The sequence below is a fragment of the Nanorana parkeri genome, unplaced genomic scaffold (genome assembly GCF_000935625.1).
Source record: "Nanorana parkeri isolate BGI_ZX_2015 unplaced genomic scaffold, ASM93562v1 scaffold512, whole genome shotgun sequence".
NCBI lineage: Eukaryota > Metazoa > Chordata > Amphibia > Anura > Dicroglossidae > Nanorana > Nanorana parkeri.
The window spans coordinates 960,778-972,122 of record NW_017306780.1 but is presented as its reverse complement, the minus strand read 5'-3'; the positions used below and the strand labels follow the sequence as shown (position 1 = coordinate 972,122).

The window sequence follows — 11,345 nt, the reverse complement described above, 5'->3', positions numbered from 1 at the left end:
ACAGAGGAGCCTCTTAAAGAAGAAGGTACAGGTCTGTGAGAGCCAGAACTCTTGCTTGTTTGTAGGTGACCAAATACTTATTTTCCACCATAATTTACAAATAAATTTGTTCCAAATCAGCCAATGTGATTTGTCTGGATTTGTTTTCTCATTTTGTCTCTCATAGTTGAGGTCTACCTATGATGCCAATTACAGGCCTCTCATCTTTTTAAGTGGGAGAACTTGCACAATTGGTGGCTGACTAAATACTTTTTTGCCCCACTGTATATGAATCCTTTTGGTAGGTCCAATCTTCATCACATCAAAATAAAATGGAATAGTTCTAGATATACCTACTAGGTGTTGCAGGGCAAGCCTCTTTATTGGTTACAATGGTTGCATTGCATCGAAGGAGGCTGCTAGTGGTATGATAAGCACACTAAATTAAGGGGCTCCGGTATAGGAAGATAGGGGCTCCAACATAAGAAGAATTGGGCTTGCTTTAAAGCCCGGTTGAACCTTCAGTTTAAATCAGCTAAATACATTCCAGGTGCATCAAAACAAAAGGCGTTTATGCGATCTAGAACGATTGCTCGGCATACGAACGTTAGCCACTATTTTCCCACTGGTGTGGCTCCGCTGGTATCCTGCAGCAGCAGCAGGTAGCTGGCATCCACGCTATGGTTTCCAGAAGCTAGCCCACCCCCGGTGATTATACGCAGACCGTTATGGTCCTTATGTCCCACTTTAGTTTCTGTACGGGGGGGCTTTTGTTTTCGGCATACCCTTTAATTGATGTTATATGGATATCCTTCATTGGCTCTATATTGGATGACTTTACAAAATGCATTGATACGCCGTTGTATTGTTCTAAGTCAATTTTTCATTGTATAAACCTGCTGGACCTTACTTCTACTGTATGTTCTGTAATTATGTTCTGTTGCAATAAAATAATTGTACGACCAAAACAAAAGGCGTTTAATGTCTTACATTTTATTTTTAAAGCAGCTGTTGCCTGAGTTGAAAAGCCTGTCCCTGAAAGTGTGCTGAAGAGAACCCTTGTTCTCTGTAGGGACTTGGTTATCTCTTTACAAAAGACCAACATGCCCCTTGCTAAGTCAGAGCTCTCTAATCAGGAGGGAGCCTGAGCTTTGCTAATTGCATATCTATATAGGTCTGACTGCTTTTGGAAGAAAATAAACTGGAAGATATTGAACACCTTTTTGTTTTGATGCACTTACAATGTATTTAGCTGATTTAACCTGAGCATTCAATCAGGCTTTAAGGACTGAACATAGAAACCCTGGGTCTTTGACAGAATATGGAGCCTTCTCATACCCCAGACAGGCAGTCTGTGTATTTGACTGGCAAGAAAAATAAGTTTCGAAGGATACTGTTAAAATAGTTGATACAAATAAATATTTGATGTGCCTTAATGTACTAAACTCCAGTAGGAGACCAGTGATCATTTTTCACAGTTTAAAAACACTTATTAAATTATCCTGCAGCTAGGTTTGGCAATACTCTTTACACGTCTTGCAGAATGCAGGTACTGCTCTTTACTATATTTATAATACTTATCTGTTACATGAAACATTTTCAGCTGCTGGTGCATCAGAGCAAAGAATAAACACCTCTGATTTGCATCACTGTCTGTTCCTTATGTACTAAAGTGATCATAGCTGGTCATTAAGCACTAAATTCCAGATTATTCTTGTATACCTGCTTATATAATTTAATTATTGATCATCTTTCAGTCAGGATTCATTTGGGTACAGCACAGGCATGTTGTGATGTCAAAACTCCCTTTAATCAGTTTTCACTGTCTTTCAGCTGATGAGGTATGAGAGCGTGCAGATACAGCAGAAGGAGGGCATTGATAATATGAATATGAGTCCTTCCAGTCGGCAAGAGAAGTGGCTTCGAAAGAGGAATCATGTCAAACTGCGTGTATGTTACCCATACTCACACCAACAAGTGAATTTTTGTTTTAGCTTGACTAATATGTTTAGGCTGCAAGTAAAATGTTGTTGTTCTAAAACCAGAAAGTTATTTTATACTTACTGTAATTTTCCTTTCCTGGTGCCAATGGATGGCAGCATACATGTGGTAGTGGCTCTGCTCCTATACCCACCCGCAAGACAAGAAATACCTATAAATCACACACTTTAAGGGCCTGCCCCATTCTTATAACTAGAAGCTAGCAAAGCAGGGTGGGGCAAATAAACTATGCTGCCATGTATTGGCACCAGGAAAGGGAATTTTGGTAAGTATGAAACAATTTTCTGTGGCCAACATGGTAGCATAAATGTCATAAATAACGAGACACATGGGAGGGATGATGCTCAAAAAAAGTTTAACTAGTGTCCGAACCAAGGGATATAAAAATAGCTCTTGTCCTAACATTTGCAGAAGTCCAAGCTTCAAGTTCAACAGTGTCATGAATGTATCAGTTGGCTACTTTACATATATCCTCCAAGGTAACAACAACAAAAGTTGTCTGTAAAAGTTCTCCTTCATCCAGGTTATGGTATATCTGTTAAAAATAAATCAAGGCAACTGGTCTTGCTGTATTTTTCTTGAAGACTTTTCCCTGGTCATTATTATTATTATTATACAGTGTTTATATGTTTATATATACAGTTTGTGCAGCGGTTTACAATATAGGGAAGACATTATAATTACAATACAATTACAAGACAAGATGGCAAGGAGGGCCCTGCCCGTGGGGGCTTACAGTCTAAGAGGTAGGGGAAAGTGATACATGAGGAAGTAGCTGTGTGGGGATGAATTGTTTGAGAAAGAGTTCAGTGGTTAGTTTGAAGTGTGATAGGCTTCCCTAAAGAGATGAGTCTTTAGCGATCGCTAAAAGGCAGTCAGAGTGGGCGAAAGGTGGACAGGCTGGGGTAAGGAGTTCCAAAGAATGGGAGAGACTCTAGAGAAGTCCTGGAGGTGAGCATGGGAGGAGTTTACAAGAGAGCTAGAGAGCAGGAGGTCTTGGGAGGAGCATAGGGGATGGTTAGAGTGATACTTTGAGACAAGGTTTGAGATATATCCGGGGCAGAGTTGTGGATGGCTTTGTAAGTGGTTGTTAATATTTTGAATTTTATCCTTTGGGCTATTGGAAGCCAGTGCAGGAATTGGCAGAGGGGGGGTTGCAGATACTGAGCAGTTGGTTAGGTGGATAAGTCTGGCAGCAGCATTCATGATAAACTGTGGTCATCTGAGTAGCTTTCCCAACTCAGAAGTCTAGCTTTCAGAATTCTGAATTGAGAAAGATAGTCGGATGACCAGCAAAATGTCTTAAAGAAAAATACAGTCCAGTGGCCTTGATTTATTTTTTACAGATACACCAACAGAAGTTACCCATGAGGCTATAATTCTTCAAGTCAAATGCGTAGTAAGCACGTCTGGGGGAGCTCACCCATTAGATCTGAATGCTCTGTGTATTAACTAAGCAGGATAACGGAGTTCTTCTTGAGGCTATTTTGCCTTTGTTCGAGCCTTAAGGAAGGTAGAAGAGCCTGTCTGAAATTCTGAAACTGATGGTGGTTGTAACATATGCTTTTCGTGACCTAGCAACATCCAGGTAGTAAAACTCCTTTTCCAGGCTTTCTTTGAAGACAGATTCACTGCTGGTTTAAGTGGTAGGGTGCTGCTGCCACCAAGCTCATGGATTGGCTGCAAAACTACTTTATCTGTGGGGTAACAAAAAGGATATATATTGTTCCTTACAACGAAGAGCATGTATTTCAGAATTTCTATGTGTATCCACCAAAAATACATTCCTCAACAATTTTAAAGACGCTTTTAAAAGAATTTCAAAAGACAGAAGGGGCCTCCAGGCTCATTGGTGCATTTAGTGAACTAAGCTCTGAGACTGCATCCAGGAGAGGCTGAACCTGAACAGACTCTGCTGATTGTGGTAGGTAAAAGGCAGACAGGTACCCACTGGTCCTTGAGCATGCGAGGGAAAAAAAGAGAATGATGTGGATCATTAATGGATCTGATTTATAGTTATCACTGGTCCTGTGGGTAGGTTGGGAAGGGGGAAGCTACTACCATATCTATGCTGCAATGGTGGCCCAAGGAAAACTATCTATAGGCAGTTATGTTTCTGATGGTTCATTTACATGGCTGAGCACCTGTGGTAGTGAGCATCAGCCATCTCTGGTCACCATTTCAGTGTAATCAACCCAGTTTAAAGTAACATTGAAGGTTTTTTGGACTAATGTCCAACTGCTAGTGGGGTTGTAAATAGTGTCAGAGCTTTGCATTTCAAGCCAAGAGTACAGAATTAATTCCTGCCTTGAATAATACCAGGAAGACTAAAATATCTCTAAGGCCAAAACTTGTGCTTTTATAGTTTTAGATAAAGTGGGGAAGTTTTGAAACCCCAGTGAGGTTTGTATTGTCTGGGTGCCTGCTGAGGAGGTTTACCCTCTCTCTTTTTCCTGGTGACCATTATCAGTGGGACAAAACATGACTGAAGATCTAAAATGTCACCAGCAGAGGAAGGGGGGATTTTCCAATGGGCACATCTGTTAGGGTGACAGGTGCCTAAGTGGGATTTCCCCTCACTTTAAAAATATTTTCTCACACTTACTGTTGGTTGAGTCTCTACAATATGAAGTTAATGAAATCTCCCTAACACAGAAAGCAACTAAATATTTAAAAACGTGATAGGGATTTTAATTTTGAATCAGAACTTGAAACCTGTAAAGCAAATACTTAACATGTACCTTCCCTGATGCCAATCTTCAGGCTCTTAAAGAGCTGCTAAAAATCTGTGATCTCTGTTTCAAACTGCTAGCACCTACGACACTGATGCAGGGCTGGTGAATCGAATAATAGTGCTGATCATGAGACAGGCACACACCGGGAAATGTGGTGGATGCTAAAGATACTTATACCATAAGAGAGTGAAGAATAAAAGAAAGTTGTTTGGCCTGATCAATCATGTTTTCTTAAAAATGGTCCACATCTTCAAATTCTTCCAGGAGTATGTAAACTGAGCACAACTGTTGATAGAGAGATTTGTGCCTATATGATGATGATGTTTATGAGATGTGTAGTTATGAGAGCAGGTCCTTGACCTTGAATAAATCTTGATTTTGTCAGAATGTCACAGCCAATCATCGAGTTAATGATGTGATTGCGGTGGAGGGTGGCCTACAGGTCCTGGTTGGTCGATTCATGTATGGCCCTCTGGACATGGTAGCCTTGACAGGAGAAAAGGTACTTGCTATATATATTGTATGTGCTCACTTTTTTTTATTACGCATTTTCAAGTCTAATTGTTACGTATTTTTGCACTTTGCATATTATTGGTATTTTGGGCACTGCTTTATTGAATAAGCCTGCTATATAATTTTTTACTCAAAACACAATACACTATAGGACCAAATGTATTGGACACCCTTTCCAGTTACTAAGGTCAGGTGATTCCAGTGAAATATACTCGCTTATCTTTAAAATGGCAGCAAAGGTACCCTTAGAAATGTTTTGTAATGACAATCTACAAACAGATACTTAGAGCTAGTTGCAGGCTTTTTATTCTTTGCATACCTTTTTTTTCCTCCCCAGCTTATTCAGGGTGGCCATTTTACTAAGGGCAGAATTGATCCATCTCCATTCACTTCATGGTACTCTGGCACATGTGACTGGAGCATGTGAACATACACATCATCTCAGGGGAAAAATACATTTTGAAATATTTAAGGAATCATCATTACTGTTCTGTTTAGGTAGACATGCTCATCATGACTGAGCCATCCAGTGGAAGATGGGTTTACTTTGATACTGAAATATCTAACAGCAGTGGACGAGTCTCATACAGTGTGCCAGAAGATAAGAGACTGGGTGTAGGAGTGTACCCCATCAAGATGGTTGTAAGGTAAGAACTTTCCCAGACGGCACTATATTATGTCACTTGCCAATATCAAATAGTATTATATAGCTAAGCAGCAGTAAGCTATTCATGCTGTGAAATTAAAAGTGTATCTACGTTATCTAGACAGCTGGTTATTTTGCACAGAAGTAATGTATATGCAGTTTCACTGGACAAAATAACTATGTGAATGTATTAAATAGACACCTTAATGTTTTTATTAAAGTGGTTAATGTCGGGGTAGATGAGTTAGTGTTAATAATAAGGGTTATAAAATTGTAGAGTTGTGTTAGCCCTTGATGTCATGATGAACAGGGAAGAGATTCAATGGATCATCATTATCAGGAGGGAGTAAAAACCTACCTGATTTCTACAGGGAACAGGTAAGCATCCCATAATCCTTCATGTCCCTCACCACCTCCTAGGTGACTAGTGATGAGAAAAAGTCCATCATCTATTAGCACTAAATTTGCTTTTTAATTGGGTAAGGAGGGGAGGGGGGCATTTAGGTATTAGTTGCTAAAGTTCACTCCCACTGTTTCAAGTCATATGGACTGGTATTACCAATACAAAGGGACCCTCATGCTCAAGTCCCTCTAGCAAATGAGATACTAGCCTGCATGCCTGATGCAGTGTGCTGGTATCTTCTGGGAGGTCTTTGGTATATATTTTTATGTTTTAAAGGAAAAAGCATTTTTGCTTTTATTAACTATTTATTTCCTTCTTTCTAGGGGTGATCAGAGCAGTGCACAGAGCTACCTGACAGTGCTCCCCCCAGGAATGGAGTGTGTAGTTTTTAGCATTGATGGATCATTTGCAGCCAGTGTTTCCATTATGGGTAGTGATCCGAAAGTAAGAGCTGGAGCAGTGGATGTGGTCAGGTGAAGTATTGAAAACTGCCATAAAAGTCACTTTATTATATCTGAAATTTGCATGTGCTATAAAAGCAGACATAATGCACACAGTGTCCAGAGACTCATATTAAAATCACATTTATAACTTTATAGTGATTTTTGATATACTGCACACTCTCTTTCCTTTCTCATCCATGTAATACATTTTGTTTCAGGCATTGGCAAGATCTTGGTTATCTAATCATTTACATCACTGGTCGCCCAGACATGCAGAAGCAAAGGGTGGTTTCCTGGTTATCCCAGCACAATTTCCCCCAAGGGATGATCTTCTTTTCTGATGGGCTTGTACATGACCCATTGCGCCAGAAAACAATATTTCTCAGAAATCTCATGCAAGAGGTATACATCTTATTTACTCGGTGATATTAACCAGGTGATGTAGAAAACAGGCAATGGCCCTTATTAAATCATATTCCTTTTCCTATACTTATTGTAAAGAAGAATACAGAAAGTAAAATGGAGTTTCAGTTTCCCCCTTAGTATCAGCCTGATGTAGAGATTGCATATTACAAAATAATATAGAAGGTTCAATAGTTTATTATAGAGGAGTGATAAATAGTGATGTTGTATTTCAAATGAAATGCTTACTCTAAAATTAAAAGAAATAAAGAATACATTTGGATGCTGAACTTGAAGAAAATGTTTGCTGCATTGGAAGGGTTCCTTAGTAATGGAGGTAATGGGCTTCTCAGTGCTTGGCTTCCCTCTTCCTCTCAGTTCAGAAGTGTGCATATGTCTCCCCCTTCCTTCAGGAACACATACAATGTGCACAGCACCCCCAGAGGCCAGGGGACTGACTGGGCACTACAGGCCTTACTGTGGATGAGGTGATGTAATCAGTGAGAGGAGTAAGTGGGCAGAAAGCATAGAAAATACAGGCTCCATCTCTCTTATTCTGTGTGTCACTGCAAAGGTGACTTGGGGGAGCAAGGTCAGGGGGGCAGTAGTGGAATATGCTGTGCTAGAGTTGCCAGCTGGCAGAGAGGTGCAATGTGGGAGGTGTTGGGTGGCAGAGAAGATTAGAGTCAGGGGTGCAGTGGTAGTGGTCCTGGGTGACGGGAAGATGTCAGGGTGCAGTTTGCCAGGGTTACTGGGTTCTTCATAGACCTGAATACAAATCTGTCTACTTGTAAGCAGTGCACTCCAATGCAAAATGGCAACCAAATTGACTCCCAGTACAGCGCAACATGGTGCATGTGCCTTGCATTGTTTTGTGCTGCATTGAAAATAGGTTCAAGTCTCTTTTTCTATCTATTGGCATGAATTGGCAGCCCATTCCTAATGCAATGGCTGCCCTAATGCAATACATGTTAACTTGTACATAGTAGTGCACCGCAATGGAATGGCATAGTGTGAAGGGGGCCATGGTATTTGGTTCTGCACTGCGACCAAGCACTGTGGCCACCATGTGTTGCCCCATATATGCTCTCATGACCTCAAAGCACAGCAGTAATGTTGCACTGGAAAAAAAAGTGTAAAAGCCACATATCTGCATGAGCCCCTGTACACACAATGGAGAGTGGCAGATGTGCCTGTGTTCACGTGCTTTTTAGGAACATTTGCTATTCCATATCTAAGGTTTTTATTGCCGTCTTTGACGCAATTGTAGATTGTCCTTGTTATCCCTTTCAAAGTAGGTCCAGAAATGAGGGGATCAGTTGTCGCTAGGACAGAAAGACACAGACAGCAATAATTAACAGACAATTGTTCTAACCTGTCACTTTAAAATTTAAAATGACAAAACTGGGAGGCACCTAGCCGGTCCTTTTCAATGTTGCATAGCTATAATAAACATTCTATCTATCTATCTATCTATCTATCTATCTATCTATCTATCTATTACATTACAGCAGCCTTCCAATCAAGACTCCGTTACTGAGAAGCACCCAAAATTCTTAATCAATATTTTTCTTTTTCCAGTGTCATATCAAAATTAGTGCAGCCTATGGATCAATGAAAGACATTTCTGTATACAATGTGCTTGGACTGTCATCTTCTCAAATCTATATAGTTGGACGTGCAGCTAAGAAGTATCACAATCAGTGTCAGGTACGTATTGTAGTACAGTAGCGTGTAATTGTGTATGCTCAGTATTGCTCAGCTAGCAGAGTTGAAGAAATATCTTTTATTCCTATAAATTCTAAAAATGATGGTCCAGAAAATAAGCACAAATCCACAGCAAGATAGCGGACAATTTATCAATCCTTAAGGTGCCCATACACTTTACAACCCTCGCAAGACTTTTGTCTTGTGAGGGATGTAAAGTAATTTTAAAAACGTACGATCTGCCCATCTTGGACCCTGAGGGGCGGGCTTCCGATGACTGCAATGCTGAATGGGCAGTGTGCGCGTGCGCACACCGGCCCGTTCGGCTGTTATCTCTCGATAATGTTAAAAACCAGCCGAAAATCGTACGATTCTCTGCTGGTTTTACAACATGCTCGAAATGCAAAAGTCGTGCGACCATACAGTAGAAACGGTTGCACGCCTTCCATACACTGCGCGATTATCGTACGATCGTGGGATTTCCCGCGATTCTCGTACGAGAATCGTGCAGTGTATGGGCACCTTTACATTGAGGAAACACGTATTTTTGACTAATACACTAAGATTTTAAAACATTTTGTTTTTAATATTTCCATTCCTGCCAAAGCACATTCTTGCACTTCAAATGCCTTTCAAAGGCCTACTAGTCAATGCTGGCTCCCAGTTCTAATAATTTTAATGTGAGCAAGCCCTTGTATCTAACTCAAAAATTAAAAAAAACTATATGCTAGCCTACCCCTTATTAACTGTGGCCTGTGGCATCTGTATTGTATTTACTTCTACACATACTGCCCACCCTCATACCCTCTGTACTCCTCTCCTGTACACACTGCCCACTGTTATACCATTTGCACTCCTTCCTTCAGGCCCACCGTCATACCTTTGTCACTCCTCTCCCTCATATCCTGCCCACTATTCACCCATTTGCACTCCTTCTTTCACATACTGCCCACTGTCATACACTCCCCAGTGTTCTCCTGCACAAACTGACAACTGTCATTGCCTTCGCACTCCTCTCCTGCATATATTGCCTTTCTGCACCCCTCTTCTGCATAAATTGCTTCTCTCATACTCTCCACACTACTCTACTGCACATACTGCCTACCAACTCACCTTCCACACTCCCTTCTGTGCATTTTGTTCATTATAACATAAAGCATTGCATATATCTTCCTTTAGAAAGTGTACTTAGTAAATAAAAAGTCTAAAACTATGTTTCCAACAGTCCTAACTTGTATCATGTATGTTGCATTTCAGTTTGTAAGTGAAGGATATGCGGCTCACTTGGCTTCACTGGAATTTAGCCATCACTCCCGAGCTAAGAAGAACAATGCCCGAATGATCCTGAGGAAGAGCAGTTTTGGCTTACACACTCAACCTGAATTCCTGAGGAAACGAAACCACCTCCGGAGAACTATGTCTGTTCAGCAGCCAGAACCACCTTCCAGCAACCCCAAACCAGAAAGAGCACAGAGCCAGCCAGAGTCTGACAAAGACCATGAGAGGCATTTAAATCCACTTTCTTGGGTGAGAAGTGCAGGCCACAAGTTTGAGCCCTCACCATAGTGGAGTCAGAGCACAGTGGACATAGGTCTTGAAGAAAAACAAGCAAGCTGTGCAAATTGGAAACAGCAATATTATGGATCTGTGGTGGTGGCTTCCTATAAGATCCTTCCCTCAACCCGACTACATGACAGTAGACAGAGACTAGGGTGTATCACGTATTTGCTGGATAGAGATGTATTGTGGACGTGGCACATTTTTTTGCATTCCATACACCCTCTTACCTATATCACTATGTTTTATTTAAATGTGGCAACAATGCTATACAGGTGACATTGCATTCAGCGTGTGAAAAGAAGACTATAAAATGGTATTTGAAGTGGAGTTTGTAACGTAACTAGATCATTAATGTTTTGCTATAGCTCATTGATTTTAGGCTTCTGTTTCCCATGAATTGGTGTATACTGGCATACGATAAAACAAATGATTGCAGTCACCTTTGAATGAAGCAGCAATCCACTGATTTAAGTTAAATATGGTGCTCAGGAACTAAAAAAATATATCTCATATAAGTATGGGATTCTAGCTTCTATGTGGCTGCTGTTTAAGGTAAATTAGTGTCAGTGTAATAGAGGAACTATTTTAATATCAAAAATAATTTCTCTTTACCACTGTAATGTCCTGCACTTGGAAAACAAGCTCTGAGAGAATGTATGGTAGATTGGTACAGACAGTACCCTGTATGGTACAGACAGAAAGGGTTAACAGGACTGAGGAAAGAGTCTGGTTAGTTTTATATTTATTGCTATCAGGCTAATGTAAAAACTATGAATAGACATCAAACACCTCTTAGAGTTCCTTTGTCTGTACTTTAGGTTGGGCTGTAAAATGTAAAAAAAAAAAAGATTACAAATATGGAGGGTTTTGGGGATGCAAGACCACATAAATGGCTCTGGGTGCTGTTTGATAGGCTGTCCTGCTCTATATGCTCCTATCCAGAACCAGCTAACAAA

At 40.5% G+C, this 11,345-nt stretch overlaps 1 protein-coding gene across 1 annotated transcript in view; it reads left to right on the top strand.

Annotated features, from left to right (window-relative positions):
- The window catches only part of PITPNM3 (PITPNM family member 3), a gene marked incomplete at its 5' end in the record, with an annotated part of 118,221 nt that extends 107,512 nt beyond the window's left edge, over positions 1-10,709 (top strand). The window contains 7 exons of the mRNA XM_018561271.1: positions 1,813-1,929; positions 5,101-5,217; positions 5,727-5,875; positions 6,601-6,750; positions 6,939-7,122; positions 8,704-8,832; positions 10,087-10,709. Of these exons, the coding sequence (XP_018416773.1) occupies positions 1,813-1,929; positions 5,101-5,217; positions 5,727-5,875; positions 6,601-6,750; positions 6,939-7,122; positions 8,704-8,832; positions 10,087-10,395 (1,155 nt within the window). The remainder of the gene's footprint in view (positions 1-1,812; positions 1,930-5,100; positions 5,218-5,726; positions 5,876-6,600; positions 6,751-6,938; positions 7,123-8,703; positions 8,833-10,086) is intronic.
- Between the last annotated feature and the right edge of the window lie 636 nt (positions 10,710-11,345).